At 42.2% G+C, this 22,723-nt stretch overlaps 1 protein-coding gene across 1 annotated transcript in view; it reads left to right on the forward strand.

Moving 5' to 3' along the window:
* The window catches only part of LOC126176466 (DNA repair and recombination protein RAD54B-like), a 359,746-nt gene that overhangs the window by 299,365 nt on the left and 37,658 nt on the right, over positions 1-22,723 (forward strand). The window contains exon 15 of the mRNA XM_049923623.1: positions 20,963-21,089. Within this exon, the coding sequence (XP_049779580.1) occupies positions 20,963-21,089 (127 nt within the window). The remainder of the gene's footprint in view (positions 1-20,962; positions 21,090-22,723) is intronic.

Raw genomic sequence — 22,723 nt, forward strand, 5'->3', positions numbered from 1 at the left:
CACTTTACAGAATAAGATATTCACTCTGCAGCGGAGTGTGTGCTGATATGAAAGTTAATGGCAGATTAAAACTGTGTGCCGGACCGAGACTCGAACTCGGGACCTTTGCCTTTCGCGGGCAAGTGCTCTACCAACTGAGCTACCCAAGCACGACTCATGTCCCGTCCTCACAGCTTTAGTTCTCCTACCTTCCAAACTTTACAGAAGCTCTCCTGCGAACCCTGCAGAACTAGCACTCCTGAAAGAAAGGATAGTGCGGAGACATGGCTTAGCCACAGCCTTTATGCCGAATACCACCTAATGTACACTTTGGATCATTAAAATCCCTCTGCAACTACAACTGACGATGATGATACATGAAGCTGAACTGTTAGAGAAACGTTTGGTCCTAGCAGACATGATGTGTGTGTTACTACAGCACAGTCACCATATAAATTCCAAAGACACAGCGACATCCCCACATGCTGCAACCCAGCCGCCCCAAGCACAGGCAAGGAGAGCTGACAGCTACTTCACTGCACTGAGCCTGGCCACCGACCATCAGGCAGCATCCAGCACAACTCTCGCAATGGCCACCACTGTTCTGAATATTAAAACCCCTCAAGGTCACAACACTATGGGTACCAAGCCCAGTTTGCTGACAATGCACCCAACTGCCGTACCCTCCACTGAGGGTTCCCAAACTTCAAATGCAGGCTTCCTTAGGCACGTTGGCTTGCACAGGGATGCTAAGCTGCCAACAGCTGCTACAGGTCACACAAATACAGACTTCCTCATCCACACAACTGGGAGGCTGACTGTATATCTTGGACCTTAAATGAAGAAAGCACTTTTTGGTGGTCACTGGATTCAACATTAGTCTCATATCACTGGAGAACACATCAACACTCAACAAAATGTCTGCACTACAACTCCAGTGGGCTAATAATATACAGATCATGATCTCTGTTCCATGACATGCACCCTACAGTTTTCGCCTCAACATCAGTTCTTATGGACCTTTCACATCATCAAAGTCATGGAACTGGTAATTGGAACTGACTTCTTCCATCATTTCTACCTCTCACCAGATATCCAACATGCCTCAATCCTGCACCATGGTACGGGACACTGCATCTAATGGCTGTTTGCCCTGACAACCCCATCCCTCCTTGACAAAGCATGTTGTCCACTATGACGTCATGATGATGACTCTGCTTACATCGACACACTTGAAGATTGTGTCATGATGGTTTAGGAACTATGTGTGACACCTCGTTTCTACAATGACTGCCATACACCTATCAGTGCACCTCTTACCGAGAACGCGTCTCTTCTACAACACATTGAGTAAAAAGTCGGTAATAGCACATGGGCACAAGATAGCACATGTGACGCTGCCCACTTTGACCAATCACGGCCCCCTGCCTACACTCTTAACTACTGTACGAGCAATGGTGCTGAAAACACATTGCAACATTAAGGTAAATACCACACACTATGCCTCCCCTCGCTGCAAGGTGCTCGTGACGTAGACCCTCTCTGCATACTAACCACCACAAAAGCATAGGAATGTGGGATACCTAACGGCACAGTGCATCATTCATAACAACAGCCGAGCTGCTTGCACATCACAAAGTGTGCTGCCTAGCCCCACCTAACTTACACTCTGCTAAGGTGGCAATTGATGGAATGTTGCAAGCTGGCATTATCTGCCCATCTGACAGCCTGTGTCACCAGCCAAAGTAGCACTCATCATCATCATCATCATCATCATCATCATCATCATCATCATTTAAGACTGATTATGCCTTTCAGAGTTCAGTCTGGAGCATAGCCCCCCTTATAAAATTCCTCCATGATCCCCTAGTCAGTGCTAACATTGGTGCCTCTTCTGATGTTAAACCTATTACTTCAAAATCATTCTTAACCGAATCCAGGTACCTTCTCCTCGGTCTGCCCCGACTCCTCCTACCCTCTACTGCTGAATCCATGAGTCTCTTGGGTAACCTTGCTTCTCCCATGCGTGTAACATGACCCCACCATCTAAGCCTGTTCGCCCTGACTGCTACATCTATAGAGTTCATGCCCAGTTTTTCATCGATTTCCTCATTGTGGACACCCTCCTGCCATTGTTCCCATCTACTAGTACCTGCAATCATCCTAGCTACTTTCATATCCGTAACATCAACCTTGTTGATAAGGTAACCTGAATCCACCCAGCTTTCGCTCCCATACAACAAAGTTGGTCAAAAGATTGAACGGTGCACAGATAACTTACTCTTGGTACTGACATCCTTCTTGCAGAAGAGAGTAGATCGTAGCTGAGCGCTCACTGCATTAGCTTTGCTACACCTCACTTCCAGTTCTTTCACTATGTTGCCATCCTGTGAGAATATGCGTCCTAAGTACTTGAAACCGTCCACCTGTTCTAACTTTGTTCCTCCTATTTGGCACTCAATCCATTTATATTTCTTTCCCACTGACATTACTTTCGTTTTGGAGATGCTAATCTTCATACCACAGTCCTTACATTTCTGATCTAGCTCTGAAATATTACTTTGCAAACTTTCAATCGAATCTGCCATCACAACTAAGTCATCCACATATGCAAGACTGCTTATTTTGTGTTCACATATCTTAATCTCACCCAGCCAGTCTATTGTTTTCAACATATAATCCATAAATAATATGAACAACAGTGGAGACAGGTTGCAGCCTTGTCTTACCCCTGAAACTACTCTGAACCATGAACTCAATTTACCGTCAACTCTAACTGCTGCCTGACTATCCATGTAAAGACCTTTAATTGCTTGCAAAAGTTTGCCTCCTATTCCATAATCTTGTAGAACAGACAATAACTTCCTCCTAGGAACCCGGTCATATGCCTTTTCTAGATCTATAAAGCATAGATACAATTCCCTGTTCCACTCATAACACTTCTCCATTATTTGCCGTAAGCTAAAGATCTGGTCCTGTCAACCTCTAAGAGGCCTAAACCCACACTGATTTTCATCCAATTGGTCCTCAACTAATACTCGCACTTTCCTTTCAAGAATACCTGAGAATATTTTACCCAAAACGCTGATTAAAGAGATACCTCTGTAGTTGTTACAATCTTTTCTGTTTCCATGTTTAAAGATTGGTGTGATTACTGCTTTTGTCCAGTCTGATGGAACCTGTCCCAACTCCCAGGCCATTTCAATTATCCTGTGTAGCCATTTAAGACCTGACATTCCACTGTATTTGATGAGTTCCAACTTAATTTCATCCACCCCAGCCGCTTTATTGCACTGCAATCTACTGACCATTTTTTCCACTTCATCAAATGTGATCCTATTTCCATCATCATTCCTATCCCATTCTACCTCGAAATCTGAAGCATTACTGATCGCATTTTCACCTACATTGAGCAACTTTTCAAAATATTCCCTCCATCTTCCCAAGGCATCCACAGGATTCACCAGCAGTTTTCCTGACCTGTCCAAAATACTTGTCATTTCCTTCTTACCTCCCTTTCGAAGACTGCTAATTACACTCCAGAATGGTTTTCCAGCAGCTTGGCCCATAGTCTCCAACCTGTTTCCAAAGTCTTCCCACGATTTCTTCTTGGATGCTGCAATTATCTGTTTGGCTTTGTTTCTTTCTTCAACATAACTTTCTCTGTCTACCTGGGTTCTGGTGTGTAGCCATTTTTGATACGCCTTCTTTTTCCTTTTACAGGCTACCTTGACTGTATCATTCCACCAAGCTGTTTGCTTCATCCTACTTTTACACACTACTGTTCCAAGACATTCTTTAGCCACTTCTAGTACTGTGTCCCTGTACCTTGTCCATTCCTTTTCCAATGACTGTAATTGACTACATTCAACTAACTGGTACCTTTCTGAGATCGCTGTTATGTACTTGTGCCTGATTTCCTTATCCTGAAGTTTCTCCACTCTTATCCTCCTACATATGGACCTGACCTCCTGCACTTTCGGCCTCACAATCCCAATTTCACTGCAGATTAAATAATGATCAGTGTCATCAAAGAATCCCCTGAATACGCGCGTGTCCCTCACAGCCTTCCTGAATTCCTGATCTGTTATTATATAGTCAATGACAGATCTGGTTCCCCTGCCTTCCCAAGTATACCGGTGAATGTTCTTATGTTTAAAAAAGGAGTTTGTGATTACTAAGCCCATACTGGCACAGAAATCCAAGAGTTGTTTCCCGTTCCTGTTGGCCTCCATATCCTCTCCAAATTTACCCATAACCTTTTCATACCCTTCTGTTCGATTTCCAATCCTGGCGTTAAAATCACCCATGAGCAGAACACTGTCCTTGTCCTTTACTCTAACAACTACATCACTGAGTGCCTCATAAAAACTATCCATCTTATCTTGATCTGTCCCTTCACAATGCGAGTATACTGACACAATCCTAATTTTCTTGCTAGACACTATCAAATCTATCCACATCAGTCGTTCGTTTACATACCTTATTGCAACTATGCTGGGTTCCATTTCTTTCCTGATGTATAGCCCTACACCCCATTGTGCTATTCCTGCTTTGACTCCTGCTTCCCTGGTACTTTAAATATGATGCTGGCAACAATCAGAGTAAAATGCCTCGGACCTTTGGAGGTGATGCTGTTCCACCTCTGACAAACCAGGGACTCCTAAGATACGACTTGGCAAACAAATGGTAATGAGATGGGGAGCTATTAATATCAGTGGGGGCTACTCTGGGAAGAAGGTAGAGCTGGCAGAGGCTGCAAGTAAGATGGGGCTGGACGTTTTAGCTGTTAGTGACATTCGGGTAAGGGGTGAGAAAGAAGAGGAAGTGGGAGAATACAAAGTCTGCCAAAATAGCACTGAAAAATAAAATAAAATAAAGAAAACGGAACTTACACTTGTGTGGCAACTGTAATGTCCTCAACATCCTTACATTGCAGGACAGCTACGCAGTGCCTAACATACAAGACTTTTAAGGACTTGCTAGCAGACACAACCATTTTCACTGTAATTCACCATAAAGTGGCTCATGTACAAATGCCCATGCATAAAGATGACATCATGAAAACTGTGATTATAACATGGTTTGGGCTCTTTTAATACATTTTCATGTCATATGGGTTAAAAAATACTGCCCAGACATGGCAGTACTTCATCAGTGGCATTCTTTTCCAGTTGGATACTGCTATGCATATCTAGATGACATCGTCAACTTAGGCTATCCCTGAAAACCATGACCGACGCCTTGAACAAATTCTCACCACTGTTAGTGATGGTGGTGTTGTGATCGGTGATCAACAAGACCCTGACCAAATTAAGGAAAATGGAAGTTACCTTTTTCAACCACCTAGGTAGCGCCATGGGCATTGAACCTATGCCAGAAAGGGCTGACGCCATGAGACAGCTTCCACTTCCTCAGAATTATCAAAATGTCCATTGCTTCCTTGGAATTTTGAATGTCCCAAGCAGCAGTGCTACAAGCGCCTCCAACTGACACACAAGCAGGTTCTAACAAACAAGGACAAAGAAAGCTTGACTGGACCACTGCAATGAAGGACACATTTGAATGCACAGAAGATTGCCTCAGGCACATTGTCACACTCCATTCCTCACACTCAACTGTCTTTCACCAAGGACACAATAATCGCCACCGTTGAGATCATACTACAACAGCCAGTCAGTGGAGAGACACATCCCCGTTGTTTCTTCTTGTGAAAACTAGCACCCTCTCAGTCAAAATGGTCAGCTTTTGACAGAGAACTCCTCACTGTTTGTAAATCTGTGAAATAATTTCATGAATATATTAAAGGCCATCATGTTGTAGTGTTAACACACCAGAAATCACTCAAGGCCACATGGCACTCATCAGAAGATGTAAACTCTTGTTGCTACCATCACCTGAACCTTATCGCCCAGTACATGACAGGTATACATCACCTGCAAGGAGCAGGCAGTCTCATTGCTGACTATTTATCATGAGTCAGTACAGTCTCCTTCTGCTTCGACTACAAGAAACTAGCCATTGACCAATGTAATTGTGGGTACATTGTAAAACAAATGTACAACAACACTACACAGGCTTATTTATAGAATGACACATCATCTCAGAGCCCTACAACGTCTCCTGTAACAGGGTCCAGCCACTAGTGCCGCTAACAATGCGATAAAAATTTTTTGACTTACTTCGCATTTTCTCTCAATCTAATGTCAGTGCCACATTTTGTCTTATAATGGAAAGCTTCATATGCCCAACATCAGGTGGGACATGGGCAAAAGCATGCACACCATGGCAGTGCAGTAACGTCGGAAGCTATGCACACCCACAGTATTAATATCACCAAAGCTTACTTCCAACATGTTCATGTCGACCTCCTCCCATTGTTGGAGGATGTCAATGATAGACAGAGTTCACTTAAAGACATCACAGCAGAATCTGCGGCCCATGCCTTTGTAGAGACTAGGATTGCAAGATTTGGCACACCAGATACGATTACCACAGACCAAAGCCACCAGTTCGAATCAGTACTCTTCACTTCCCTGTGCAACTTCTGCAGTTTCAAATGTAACCGCATCACAGCGTATTACCCTCAGAATAAAGGCTTAGCCGAGTGGTGACACTAGATCCTCAAAGCAGCCTATATTTGTCACAGCAGATTGTGGACTGAAGTGCTACCTTTCTACATCTACATCTACATTTACATCCATACTCCGCAAGCCACCTGACGGTGTGTGGCGGAGGGTACCTTAAGTACCTCTATCGGTTCTCCCTTCTATTACAGTCTCGTATTGTTCGTGGAAAGAAGGATTGTCGGTATGCTTCTGTGTGGGCTCTAATCTCTCTGGTTTTATCCTCATGGTCTCTTCGGGAGATATAAGTAGGAGGGAGCAATATACTGCTTGACTCTTCGGTGAAGGTATGTTCTCGAAACTTCAACCTTTGGTACTACTTGGTGTCAGAAAAGCCTTCAACAAGACCTGCAGGCATCATTCACTGGGTACTTTATGGCAAATCACTCATTCTTCCCACCAGTTTAGCCCTATCCGCACAATGCCATGAGCACTCAGATTTACCTGCAATAGTTCAGCGATTAAAGGATCACATCTGACATATCCAAGTACCAGCCCAGCCCTTCATTCGCATCACTTAGAGTCTTCATACATAAAGCATTTGCAAACTGTTAACATGTCGTGCTGTGGGACTACACAGTGATGCTGCCATTGCAGCCTCAGTACTCAGGCCCCTTCAGAGTTCTTAAAAGAGACAAACCTGTGTTCAACACTCTTGATTAATGACAAACTAACAACCATCTTGATTCACCACTTGAAACCAGCTTGGGTTCTCAACAAGAATATCAACCATGGCTGTACTAACAATGACGACGAGTATTAATCACCACCCGACACACAGATGGCAGACCCCAATACATCGCATCCTGTCGCCATCCCCTTAGACCTCAGCAACTTCAAACCAGATGACTTCACTATCAAGCTTGCCCTTAATGATCTCTTCCTGACGGCTTGCAACAATGACACGCTTGCATTTGACAATGATGTTGCATGTGTTGGACACCTCATCAACACTTACACCCTCCCCAGGGACATCAGCTATGCTTCCATATCATCTCACCTTTCTACAGATGGTGTTCTGAGCACTGACTGCCTGACAGTCCTCCCACAACGGCCACATAAACCACTGTCTCATGATGAGGGGGGCTCCTGCTGCAGAGACGACCCCTCTGACATCTCTCCCCATGCCCCCAGACACGCCATCTGTGTCAACGTAAGAGCACACCAGGCATCTCCAGCGCCACCTGCTTTCCTACCAGCTCTCAGCATTGGCATCATACACAAAACACCTCCAAGAAATAGTCCAGCTGTGTCCTGCAGTGCAGCCAGCCATAACGCAACTGGTCATACACACCTGTGCAGGCCGGCTCACTCACGCGCACTTTGAGGGGGCACTCTGTGGTGTTGTTATAGCAACATCTTCTGTTGGCGAGTGAAAGGAGGTTTATCTTTGGACTGAACAGAGATTTCAGTGCGTTCTGAGTCAAGATTGAATGTGGGTGTGTCATCTCACACTTTGCGAATAAATCTTCCATGAAACTAATTGTGTCAACTATGTTACTAGGGCATTCATTTCTAACCAACAGAGAATATTCCTTCAAACTTTCGGTTTACCCCATAACACTAACATTAGTACCAAAAAGCTTTTGGAAACTAATCAACTTGGATTGTATATAGCTTACGAAAATCTTGGAGCAACTAGTTGCTGACAGGTGTGGTAGGTCGTGCTGTATTGCCAAAAGTGTGTGTGCTGAAGACATGTCTCCCACTGTAGGTTGATAAGCTGCAACTGCGATCCACGACTGCTGTCGTAGACTGGTCATGGGGTTATTACAATCAAAGCTCTTTGTAGTCATCATTGAAATATTCCAACCAGTGTACTAGTTATTTTCTTCTCCATTGTAATTTCAATCAAATGCTTTAATAATTGTTCATTGGCTACCCAAACTTCCTCGAGGGCTCAGCATTCATTTGCTGGGCATGGGCTTGGCAACACTGGGCTTCCTGAGCTGGGGACTGGGAAGTGCTGCCAGTCCTCTGTCACTGAATGCTCTAGGCATGTTTCAGGGGCCACCATGCGGCGTGGTGGTGGAACGGGAATCTTGCCCTGACTGCTCAGATTGTGTGGACAGTAAAAAGCTCTATAAAAAAAAATTGAATCTCAAGATGAGCTACGAAGCAATGAGGTGCACTGCTGTTGAGGTGGAAGAATCGTTAGCAGGCAACCTCTGGGAAACCTGCCACACCTCAGTTGTATAAGGCTTACTCGGCGTGTGGGGCTCTATCTGAGTGGACTCTCATTTCCCCAGCTGCTTGTGGGACCGAGATGGAACCATCGAAATCTTCAGCTTCTCTTTCCAGTATATGGGTGTACTGCCTGGATGTATTCACACCCATTCATCCAAAAGAACAGAGAAAGGCTAGCCCTCCTGATAATAAGAATTATTTGGACTTAAGTAACAGGGCCCATGGAGTCATAAACAATGATGTTTTTCTGATGATAAAGAGGAAGGGGGGACATTTGAAAAAGTATCTTCTGTCTGTATCCATAAAGGCTTGAAAGGTCTTGTTGGCCCTTTAAAATCTATTAAATGGCTGTGTAATGCTCATTGTTGGTCAAAATAACTGTTCAAAGCAGGTGGAACATCTTGAGAAATTACATAAATTGGGTGACTGTGATATCATTGCTGAGATGCACATCTCTCCAACTCAAGCAAGGGTGTGGTCACGTGCTATGATATCGTGGATATGGACATAGTGGAGCTGAAACAAGAATTGGCATACCAGGGAATAATGGATGTGGAGCAGCGAATGTGGAGGACCGATAGAGAAAATGAAAAGACTGACACTTTCATTGTCACAGTCAGTTCTACAATGCTGCCTGAACATTTTATGGCAGGGTTTATTTGACTTACAGTTAGACCTTACATACCAAACCACATGTGGTGCAATTAATGACAGCATTTTGGCCATGCAAACAAGAGTTGTGGAGATGAAGCGACCTGCAGGAAATGCGGAAAAGCAGCCCATAACGCTGGGGACTGATTGCCTGTCCCCAGCAATCTGCGTCAACTGCTCTGGGAGCCACCCAGAGTGGAGCCGAGACTGCCCTGTTTTTGCTGATGAGTGCAAAATACAGGAAATGGAAGTGATCAAGCGAATCCCTTATGCTGAAGCCAAAAGAAGAATATAAGGGGATGAAACCTCCTGTCTTTGCCACTTTGTATTCTTGCATGGTACAGAAATCTGTGGATGCTTTAGTGCAGACAATGTCCAGTGTGCCACTATCCACCACAAGCACTTCTAATTGCATGTGTACATGCAAAGGCAAAGTGAGTAAGAACAAAGCAGTCTAAGCAACTGCAACAGAAAGGACCACCAACAGTTCCGCAGTGAGCATAAAGAAGGCACATGAAAAGCAGAATGCCACTCAGTGTCCTCCCCCACCCCCCACCCACCCTCAAAGTGACAGGGTTCAGGGAAAGGATTAAAACACATGGGTCAAAAGCTATCCCAGGTGCCATCAGATGTTGTTCTGGCATGTCTAACTGATGAGAAGGACGTCATGGTGTTACATGTCTCGGATCCACCAGGCAGCCCCTCCACTCCCCCCCCCCCCCCCTCGCTTTACAAGTGTTTCGCCTCCCTCATGCAAAGATAGGGGTAATTTAAAACCACACTGATGAAATGGTTCCCATACTACAGTGGAATTTGATTGGGTTCTGGACTCATGTGGATGAATTGAAACTCCTAGTACAGGCATGACCTTTGTGCTTGTGTTTACAAGAAACAAATTTTAAAGATACTGATGCCCCTGTGCAATAGGGCTGTATGCCTAACAGGGGAAAGAGCCAAGGAAGGAGTCGCCGTGTTTATCACCAATTTGCACCACTCATCTGCACTCCCCCCCCCCCCCCCCCCCCCCCCCCCTCTCCCCAGCTACTGACCTGCAAGCAGTTGCTCAGTTGCTGTTGAAGTTCATGTGTGTCAGAGGATCACTCTTTACTCATTGTATTTACCTCTGGAAGATGCAGTAGACTCTAAGGCACTCACAGATCTTATAGAACAACTACCCCGACCATTTCTCATACTGGGAGCCTTCAACACCCTTCATGTTTCGTGGGGCTCAACCTCTACTTGCCTTAATGATCAGGTTCAGGAGAGCCTCATGTCATATCATGAGCTGTGCTACTGCTGGGTCATTGTCAGACATTGACCTCTCCTTCTGCTCGCCAGCCCTCGTAGACTTTGTTCAGTGGAAAGTCATTGATGACCTTAATTATAGTGACCACTTCCTGCTCTGCAGCTACTGGATGGAGTGTTATCTGAAGAGCAGCCACCAAAATGGATTATTAGCGTGGCTAACTGGATGCTGTTCAGCCATCTGGCTGGGTTCGAACTCCGCGACAGCGGTTAGGAATGATTGGACAACATCACACGAGTGATCCATTATGCCGCTGACTTATCCATTCCCAAGTCTTCTGGTTATCTTAGGAGGCAAACTGTACCCTGGTGGACTGATGAGTGCCATTCAGTGCCCCAGGACAGGCATGCAGCTGTTCGCTGGTTGAAGTGCCGCCCAATAGTGGACAATGTCACAGCCTTTTGAGTTGTGAGAGCCAAGTCTCGACACATAATTAAATAGAGCAACAGTTCCTGGCACAGTTCCATTAAATAGAGCACAATTCCTGGACTCCATTAATTGTTCCACTTGTTCTACAAAAGTATGGGAAGCCATCTGGAGGATTTCTGATAAACACAGTCGTTTATCAATTGCAGCAGTACTGAAACAGTTATGTCTCCAGGCAACGCCCCAGGACATTGCTCAGGCACTGGCAGAACATTTCACAAAAACTACTGGCAATGCAAGCCATGATCTGGTGTTTCCTTGCCACTATCAACAACCTTTTCCTGCTAGTGGCAGCTATTCAGCGGGCTTTCCTGCAGAAAAATCAGTGTATTAGCATATTCTTTAATACCAATAAAGTCTGCGATACTACGTGGAGACACAGTATTTTTGCACAACTGCATCAATGAGGCTTTTGTGCCACCTCCCCATCTTCATACTGTCTATCCTGTCCCAGCGGGTTTTTAGGATCCTAGTTGGTGATATTGTTTTTAGCAGAAAAATGGTGTCCCCCAAGGCAGTGTTTTAAGTGTTACCCTCTTTGCCATAGTCATAAACAGTATCATGTCTACGGTAAGGAGCCCTGTACAGTGTTCCTTATTTGTGGACGGTTTTGCTATTTTCTATTCCTCCTCCAGTGTTGAACCAGTGAGCCATCAGTTACAGCTTGCATTGGGGATCTTACAGGAGGGGACTGCAAAGATGGGTTTTCAGTTTTGTACAGGTTAGTGTGAGTGTGTTCATTTTAATCATTCTCATCGTATTTGTAATTTACCTGACTTGCATATGAGGGACACCATTCTATATTTTAGAGACTTGGTGAGATTCGTGGGCCTCATGTTTTACCCCAAAATGTCATGGTTGCTGTGCCTGAGACACTTGAAAGCCAGAACCCTGAAGGCACTGAACATCATAAAGTGACTTAGCAATAGATCTTGGGGAGCAGACAGGGTACATGTGCTCCAGTTTTATAGAGCTATCATGGGTAGACAACGGGTGCACAGTACACAGATCGGTGTTGCCTTCTTATTTGAAGATCACTGACACTGTCCACCAATAAGGGATTAGGCTAGCCAAGTATGCTGTAAGGACCAGTCCCGTACCCAGTCTCTGTGTTGAGGCTGGAGAACTGCCACTTACAATTTGAAGCTCCAAATTCACCCGCATACCATAAAGTTACTCATCCCCCTTTTCTCTCATTGTCCACGAGCAGCAAGGCCATTTGGGATTCGTGTGCAGCATGTGCTGACGTCACTTGGAGTGGAGCAAGTACAACCACAAGTCCAGAGTTTTAACCATCTGCTGCCCTGGTTACTGGAGAGACCAAGCATAATTTTAGATTTAGTGGAGTATAGGAGAGACTGTATTACCTTTTATATGAGCGCCACAATTATGTAGCTTTCCTTATGGAGGGGTCTAAACGAGGGGGGGGGGGGGGTCTGTTGATTGCTCTGCTGTTTTTCCAGATCGTGTCCTCAAGGTTCAACTGCCTCAAGAATTTACTGTCTGCAGTACAGAATTACATGCACTCTTGTGGGCACTGGAGCAGATAAGACAATTCTTCCAGGGATAAATTTGTTGTCTGTTTCGATTCTCTGATTGCCGTTCACTCTCTACAATGTTTGTGCCCAACAGATAAAGTCCAGAATATCCAGGATCTCCCCCTCCATATACAACAATGGGGGAAGGAGGTATCTTCCTGCTGGGTACCAGGGAACATGGGTTTTGCAGGGAATGAACAGGCGAATCTAGCAGCCAAGGAGGTGTGTCATGATCCTCAAGTTATTTCAGTATGCCATCCCCCTGCAGGCTCTCACCTCACTGTTGAGGTATAAGGTCACGCATTGATGGGAAGACAAGTTGCTGGCAATGCAGCCATGGTGTACCTCCTTCCAGCCATGTCGATGCCACGAGGTCCTCCTTACACATCTTTGCACAGGCCACAAACCCATCATGCATGGCTTCTTGCACTGGCAAGAGGACCCTACAATGTGTGTTGCTTATGGTGTACAGATCACTGTGCGCCACATTTTATTAGACCACATGGATTTGCCACTGGATCTGCCCCTTAAGTGACATTCAAACAAACGTGATTCAATTTTTAATGCTTTGTGAATTGTCCAATGTTTTGGCCAAGATTTTAGGGAGATGGTTTTAATGTGTTAACAGGGTGACTGGCTCAGCCAGTGACATTTCCTTGTGCTTTTCTTTTAGCTCCTTTGTCATTTTACTTGTGTTTTAATTTCATGTATAGCTACTTTCCCTCTTTCTAAGTTGTTTTAGCGCTTATGAGATAGCGATTGTATGGTCAATGTGAGTGGGATTGTAGTGAGAGGATGAGTACACGATGATTTTTCTATATTTGATCCACATTCTTTGGCTTTAATGAGTGTAAGTGTGCTGATCACCTTGCTGTTGAGCACCCATAAGATCCAAACACACACACACACACACACACACACACACACACACACACACACACACACACTCACTCTCACTCTCACTCACTCTCACTCTACCCAAACCTCTTCAAAAATTCTTGATTCACAGTGTTAGCAGTTGATTTTTCACTACAGCGTGATTTCAGCTGTTTATCAATTCCTGCAAATATATGTACTCAAAATTCATCTATCCTTTCGAATTTATGGTTGCTGTTCTTGTTCTTTGTAAAATTTCCTTACTCCCAGCCATATTTATTTTTGGTTGTTGTTGATGGGTGCCACATACTATGTTCCACTGGTTCTTTACTGTGATATCAGGCGGCGAAGTAAAGTTCAATCAGGAGCTAAGAATCCCTGCTATTTAATCTTGCTCACCTTGTTATTTCAACACACTCACCAATCTCTTCTGATTTAAATTATTTTCTTGAAGTGTTGCAGTTAGTGCTGGAAGTTAAGTGGACAAATCCAACATCCAATTTTCGAAATAAATATGATGGCTCTGGTGAACTACATATTGCGTATTGTTCTGTTGTTTACAATTATCAGGCAATATAAAAGTACTTTATCATGTGGAACATCGCTATACATTGATATAGACTGCCAACCCAGAAAATAGCCTGTCTAATTTTACAGATTTTGATTGATTCTCTGAATATCGGGTTAGTGCAAGGACAGTAATGCTGTTTGTGAGTGACACTGAAATTGTTTACTGATGATGTCCCATATATGCTCAATTGGAGATGGTTGTTGTGATTGAGCAGGCCAAGGCAAGATGTCAACACCCTGTAGAGCATGTTGGGTTACAAGAGCAGTATGTGGGCGACCATTACCCTGTTGGAAAACACCCCGTGAAATGCTGTTCATGAATGGCAGCACAACAGGTTGAACCACTAGACTGACATACAAATTTGTAGTCAGGGTGCATGGGGTAACCGTAAGAGTGCTCCTGCTGTCTTGTGAAATTACACCTGAGACCATAACTCCAGGTGTAGGTCCAGTGCATCTAGCACGCATGGAGGTTGGTTGCAGGCCATCAACTGGCCTCCTTCCAACAACACATGCCCATCACTGGCACCTAGGCAGAAACATCTTTCACCAGAAAACATAACAGACCTCCACCCTGCCCTCAAGTGAGATCTGTAGTGCCAGCTGCTGCTCAGATTGCTGCTGCATATGCAGTTTGATGGGCTGCAAGATGGTCTTCCCTCTTGGTAGTGCCACGAGGCCATCCACAGCTCAGTCTTCTTGTGACCATACATTCTCGTGATGACTGCTGACAGCAGTCATGTACATTGCCTGCGTTCCAGCCAAGTCTTTCTGCAGTATCGTGGATGAAACATCCAATTTATTGTAGTCCTATTATGTTCAAACTCAGTGAGGTGTTGATAATGGTGTCTTTGTTGTCTTGAAGGTATTTTAGAGTAACATCGACTCATGATGTTCTATTTCAAAGTTAACTAATGATCATGACTGTTACAGCACATATTCAAAACAAACCTGATTTGCATCCTCATAGTTGCACTGCTAGCACCTCTCTTATGTGACTGGTGTGAAACATCATCTTTCAACTATAGAAACAGACCTACCAACTTTTGTTTATGTTGCACAACTCCTTCTTAGTGTATCATTTTTTTTCCTTCAGTGTACTAAGAAAACTAAAAGAAAATTGGGTCAAACAATAGAAAATCCCAGATGGAATGTAACAATATTATGGAAAGGAAAGTTGCTACTCACCACATAGCGGAGATGCTGAGTTGCAGATAGGCACAACAAAAAGACTGTCACAAAAAGAAAATTAGTTTAGTTTTATCTCCGTTGTTAACACTTAACGATACCACAAAGGCAACTGCTAATTACATTGTATTTCTTTCAGTGTATTCTTCCTGTATAAAAAATTTCAGGGCGGGTTTTGACATGTCAGATTGGATAGTTCTTTTGTAAGACCAAGTACAAATTGTCACTTTACAGTAAGAAGAGCTCTCAGCATAAGAAGTTGCCCACCGAATTAGTTTACACCAACTGATGTAATTTTAACATTCATTTGGTATCGTAAGACATAAAACATGGATCTGCTTTTTATTGGTCATCTATGTTCAACAACACCAGCTGATGTCCCTTAGCTACAAATTATTTCTCATCAGAACCCTGAGGAGGAGGCAGCAGGAAGGGCTGTGTTGACCTGACAGTACACAGCCATCTGCATATGATGACTTTGGCATTCTTTTATGAACAACAATGTAGCCCCTTTCTGCACCCTCCTTTTCCTCACCCCATCACTGATGTGTAACCAGGGGACCAAGGGGGACCTGAATTGACTCTGGATCACTGGTATGTGGCGCTCTTTGCTGAAGAGAGTAGGATTTGTTTCACATCTGATGTTTGTTATAGAAGATTATGGAGGCACCCCAATGTTTGACACTGCTGTTTGTACTATTTATGTGAAATGGACTAGAAATCAACACTAGTGTGCTTGCCAGAAGTTACAGGGCCTGGAGAAAAACTTGCATTGTAGTGGCCACAGTTGAGGATATTAGGATAAGCGCAAACATTAGTTTGGGGCAGGAACAGAACTGTAGTATACAATAAAGCAGTTATCTAGGAGATAGTGGGTAGTAAGTGTATCTCTGTTTTTCAGCACTGAGTGCAGTTAACAGTTTGAAGGCAGCTAGACTTATAGCCTTAGGTGGTAAAATTGAAATACTTTGATAGAAGACTCAAATGTGATCAAAGTTTGCTAACAATTATATAAGTATCGTAAATTAATCATATACAGTTGATATTCCGGAAACATATTGAGTCCCACCTTTATCATAGGGAGACATACTAAGGTAGTCCATACAGCTGTGGTAGCCATAGCACCAGTGTGGCACAATGGATGGTGCATCTACCTAGTAAGCAGGAGCCCTGAGTTCAAATCCCAGCACTGGTACACGTTTTAATTCATTGCTTCAGCCTACACTGTTATCATATATAATAGTGCGTGGGAAAAAACTCCCATGTTTAAAGGATTGATTTGGAAACCTCCAAGCTTTATAATAAAAGCTAACAATAAAGACTAGAAAGTGAGGCACATAAAATATTCAAAGCAAACTACTGGACGCATTGCATGTATAGAATTATCAACAAGGCGGACAATTAGTGTGACCAATACTGCTGCCAATAAAGTTGAAGAAATTGGTAAGGAACATGAGGAGACTATAAGTAGTAAAAGAATATATGGGATTCATATTTTATTCAAGACAGTTACGAGTTCTTCAAATTGCCACCTCGAGTAGAGAAATGACAAATAAAAAAAAGTGGAAAGTGAGTAGAAGTCATGCAACAATTTTGAAGCAGAATAGTTTGGAGACACCTCATGGAAGTTTTCAAATTTCTAAATCATTAGATTTCAAAATTTGCAGTTAGCTCTGAGCAACTTTCATAGTGGAACTGTCTTCGAGCTCAGGGATGAGTGCCAGCAAAAGTAAGGTGAAAAGACTGCATTCATGGTTAGCATATTATGCTTGAGAGACTTGTATTTATTTATAGCAACAGAGGGAGGATTTTTTCTTGTAATTAGCTTTTTAGGTGATGTTGCTTGACAAAAATAGGAAATGTATTCTGGTTAATGACCTGTCATCTGTTAAATTACGAGATGCCAAGTTTGTCTTATTTGCAGATGATGCAAACATTGCAATAAATAGTAAATCAAATATAAAATTTAGAAAGGGCAGCTAATAAAATTTTTACTGACATTAGTAAGTGGTTCATAGCCAATTCACTGTCATTAAACTTTGAAAAGACCCACTATATGCAGTTCAGAACTTCCAAGAGATTTCCTTCTAGTGTGTGTAAAATATGATGACATGGAAATGTTAGAAGTTGAGAGTGTGAAATTCTTGGGATTACAACTTGATAATAAGTTCAGTTGGGAGCGACATGCTAACGAACTGCTAAAGCACCTAAACAAGTCTGTGTTTGCAATGCAAATGATGTCAGACATAGGAGATATAAATGTAAAAAAAACTGGCATATTTTACTTATTTTCACTCCATTATGTCATATGGTATCATATTTTGGGGTAACTCCACAAACCGAGAAAAAATTTTTAGAATACAGAAGTGTATAATAAGAGTAATATGTAGTGTAAATCCAAGAACATCATGTTGAAACCTATTCAAAGAATTGGGCATACTGATCACAGCTTCTCAGTGTATTTATTCCTTAGTGAAGTTTGTTGTAAATAATACACCTCTTTTTCTAACTAACTGCTTAGTACACAGTATCAGTACTAGGAACTAGATTTAAAATCACTTACTCTTGCCCAGAAAGGAGTCCAGTATTCAGCAACACACATTTTCAGTAAGTTACCAGCAACCTTTAAGAGTTTAGTTTCAGACAAGGCACAATTTAAACATAATTTAAAAGAATTTTTGGTGGCCAACTCCTTCTATTCCATCCATGAATTTTTTAACAAGTGCAGTAGACCATTTTAATGAAAATTTATTATACTTTAATTTTTGACAATACTTGGTTGTAACAGCCAACTACCTACCTACTATGTGAATGTTGGATGTATGGAAAGCAGATGTAAATCTTAAGTCTGTAAATAGTGGAAGTTTAATTTTAAATCTTGTTCATAATTTGACTGTTCTTAACTGAGGATCATTGAAATGAATAATTTACTTCAATTTTTGACAATACTTGGTTTTAATAGCCAAGTAACTAGCTACTGTGTGAATGATGGATTTAATGAAAGCAGATATAAGTATTAAACCTGTAACTATTGTTGTTGTTGTTGTTGTTGTTGTGGTCTTCAGTCCTTAGACTGGTTTGATGCAGCTCTCCATGCTACTCTATCCTGTACAGGCTTCTTCATCTCCCAGTATCTACTGCAACCTACATCCTTCTGAATCTGCTTAGTGTATTCATCTCTTGGTCTCCCTCTACGATTTTTACCCTCCACACTGCCCTCCAATGCTAAATTTGTGATCCCTTGATGCCTCAAAACATGTCCTACCAACCGATCCCTTCTTCTAGTCAAGTTGTGCCACAAACTTCTCTTCTCCCCAATCCTATCCAATACCTCCTCATTAGTTACGTGATCTACCCACCTTATCTTCAGCATTCTTCTGTAGCACCACATTTTGAAAGCTTCTATTCTCTTCTTGTCCAAACTAGTTATCGTCCATGTTTCACTTCCATACATGGCTACACTCCATACAAATACTTTCAGAAACGACTTCCTGACACTTAAATCTATACTCGATGTTAACAAATTCCTCTTCTTGAGAAACGCTTTCCTTGCCATTGCCAGTCTACATTTTATATCCTCTCTACTTCGACCATCATCGGTTATTTTACTCCCTAAATAGCAAAACTCCTTTACTACTTTAAGTGTCTCATTTCCTAATCTAATTCCCTCAGCATCACCCAACTTAATTTGACTACATTCCATTATCCTCGTTTTGCTTTTGTTGATGATCATCTTATATCCTCCTTTCAAGACACTGTCCATTCCGTTCAACTGCTCTTCCAAGTCCTTTGCTGTCTCTGACAGAATTACAATGTCATCGGCGAAGCTCAAAGTTTTTACTTCTTCTCCATGAATTTTAATACCTACTCCGAATTTTTCTTTTGTTTCCTTTACTCCTTGCTCAATATACAGATTGAATAACATCGGGGAGAGGCTACAACCCTGTCTTACTCCTTTCCCAACAACTGCTTCCCTTTCATGCCCTTCGACTCTTATAACTGCCATCTGGTTTCTGTACAAACTGTAAATAGCCTTTCGCTCCTTGTATTTTACCCCTGCCACCTTCAGAATTCGAAAGAGAGTATTCCAGTTAACATTGTCAAAAGCTTTCTCTAAGTGTACAAATGCTAGAAACGTAAGTTTCCCTTTCCTTAATCTTTCTTCTAAGATAAGTCGTAAGGTCAGTATTGCCTCACGTGTTCCAACATTTCTACGGAATCCAAACTGATCTTCCCCGAGGTCGGCTTCTACCAGTTTTTCCATTCGTCTGTAAAGAATTCGCGTTAGTATTTTGCAGCTGTGGCTTATTAAACTGATTGTTCAGCAATTTTCACATCTGTCAACACCTGCTTTCTTTGGGATTGGAATTATTATATTCTTCTTGAAGTCTGAGGGTATTTCACCTGTCTCATACATCGTGCTCACCAGATGGTAGAGTTTTGTCATGACTGGCTCTCCCGAGGCCATCAGTAGTTCAAATGGAATGTTGTCTACTCCCGGGGCCTTGTTTCGACTCAGGTCTTTCAGTGCTCTGTCAAACTCTTCACGCAGTATCTTATCTCCCATTTCGCCTTCATCTACATCCTCTTCCATTTCCATAATATTGTCCTCAAGTACATCGCCCTTGTATAAACCCTCTATACTCTCCTTCCACCTGTCTGCCTTCCCTTCTTTGCTTAGAACTGGGTTGCCATCTGAGCTCTTGATATTCTGTAACTATTAGAAGTTTAATTTTAATTCATGTATATAATTGTACTGTTTGTTGACTGAGGATCATTAGAATTAATGAAACTCAAGCTTTTCTAATTACATTTTTGTAATGTCTTCAGTTAAAACTTCCGGGCTGAGAGGCCGTGGTCCTGGAAATTTTATACATCGACCACAGCCTCTCAGCCCGGAAGTTTTAACTGAAGACAACACCGGCCGTGAAAGCCTACATTGTATGATTTTTGTAATGTGTTTATCTGACATGTTCCACACCCTGGAGGATCCTCTCTTTTGTGGGTCTATGGAATGAATAAGTAATCTAATCTAAGCTAACTAATGTAATGTCACAGCTTTCTGTCACCAATTTCTATGTCATTTATTAAATAAATAAGCATGTGTTTGAATTATATTCGCGGAGGTTTTTCTGCCTGTGATTTGAAGAGTTCTCAAGGTGTCCAAGTTACTTTATACCACTCAGATAAATGTTAAAGATGTGACTCTTGTTGTGAAAAAAGGATGACAATTTGTTGAGAGAAGTGAAGATATGATCAAGTATGGACAATGCATTGTTAAGGTTTGTGAAAATTTGCGTTACATGTCACTTGTAAGTCTCCCCATATGCTTGTAGTGTGTTATTATTGGTGGTGTTGTTGTTGTATCCAGTGAGAAACATGTCTAGATTTACCATGCATTCTGAACCAAGTGCAATGGCAAGAGATAATTTTGTAATAAATAAAAAAGTTCAACATGTAAATTAATTGATAACACTTACAGGTTATACACTTTTTCTCATGCCACATGTTGTTGTAGAGGTAGATGTCTGTCAGTGTGTGTGCTTTATATTATGTTATGGTGAATATACATTTGTCTCTCACTATACCATCCTTTTCTTTTTTTCTTTTCCTAGGCTGGTTTCTGTGGGTACAATAGAAGAAAAAATCTTCCAACGCCAAATAAGCAAGACTGATCTAAGTGGTACAGTTGTAGATCCACAGAACAATAGTACCATTCGCCTGTCTAAAGAAGAACTTAAGGTTTGTGTTAATATTCATATCATTGTATGTCATTATCAAAATAAGTTTTTATTTATCACTTGAGTCATGATTGTTGTCCTCCTTCACTCTGCTTCCACCCTTTGCCTCCTCAATTCCCAGGACAATATTTCATATAGCAGCCTTCTTTGCTGCTGTAAACAATAACTCCTAAGATCATCAAGGAATGGATCTACACTCATTAAAATGGGAGGAATAGGTGGGCAAGTTATATGTGAAAATTTTGAAAACAAATCATAACCAGTATGAAAAGCCAAGCCCTGAATTTGTGGTATAATAGTTACTGTGTTCAAATAATTTTTACTGGCATTCTTCTTGTAATCAGAGTACTGGCATTGTGTGCAGAACATTGTGCTACATGTATTAATACTTCTACATACCACTGAATATTTATGGTCACTTGCCATGCCAAATGGAAGCCGGTTGTATTGGCACAAACATTTATGGTCACTTGCCATGCCATATGGAAGCCGGTTGTATTGGCACAGTCTGAATGCTGTATTTTAGTATCACAGAGTTTTATTTATTCCTTATCTAAGGGTACCTGTAGTGGTCCCTCAGTGATAAATTACTAGCCACAAGATAGTTTTGCCAATAGTTATTCTTGGCATGGTACTGGAAATGCACGTGTATAAGATTACACAATGTCACTTTCAAATTGCCACATATATCCATTGCAGAACTTGCTTTATTTGTGATCACCATGCACACAACTCATTGGCTATAAGAAACTGGCATGATGTTCTTTTAGTTGTGTAGTTGGTCTCACTTTTCTTTCACATCTTCTCTCCAGAGAAAGAAATGAGGCGAGCCCTGCAAAAGCAAGGAGGAGCTGAAACTTCCTTTTTTTTTCCATTACTGGTTTTGGTCAGTTACTGACCACCTTCAGTCCTCATACCATGTTGAGAGGTGGCGGCAGGCATTACAAACTCCATGAGCGTCAGTGTGGTGAGCAGTTGGCATTTGTGGAGTTGGCAACGCCTGCTCTGTTCACCACTACCACCTACCAATATAATATAATATCTGAAGATGGTCAGTAACTGACCAAAACTGGTAACCATAAAAATAAAGTTTTCTTGTGCTGGATAAAGTTTTTTAATTTTTAAAAACTAGTTCAGTCCTGTCTCATGGGGGCAGATGTTGATAGGATGGGCATGATGTGCATTATCATCTTGAAAGATGATCCTATTGCTGAAATATTGATGTAAGGTTGGACAATCCATTGGAGGATCCTGTCCCAGTACTGCATAGTACTCAAATTATTCTTAGTAATGATGAGAGACATATGTATATGATACTGGTCCAAAACATGACTGACCCACCTCCTTGCAGAATGTATTTCTGAGATGTGCATTGATATCTGGTCACATCCATGCTCTTCTATGATGATCAAAAGGCGCCAGGAAAATCTTGCCCTCGTTGGTGAAAAGAACCTGATGCTATTGATTCAGGTACCATATTCCAGATGTTCCACTTTCACAAACCAGGGTGTTGAGGAATTTGTACCGTTGTTTACAATGGACACCTAGTCGATGAAGTTCTCCCACTTGCCTCTGAAAAGGCAGTATGCAGTTCTATTGCATTTTCCTTGATTTATTGTAACTCATAGGCGATCA

The sequence above is a fragment of the Schistocerca cancellata genome, chromosome 3 (assembly GCF_023864275.1).
Source record: "Schistocerca cancellata isolate TAMUIC-IGC-003103 chromosome 3, iqSchCanc2.1, whole genome shotgun sequence".
In the NCBI taxonomy this organism is placed as follows: Eukaryota; Metazoa; Arthropoda; class Insecta; order Orthoptera; family Acrididae; genus Schistocerca; species Schistocerca cancellata.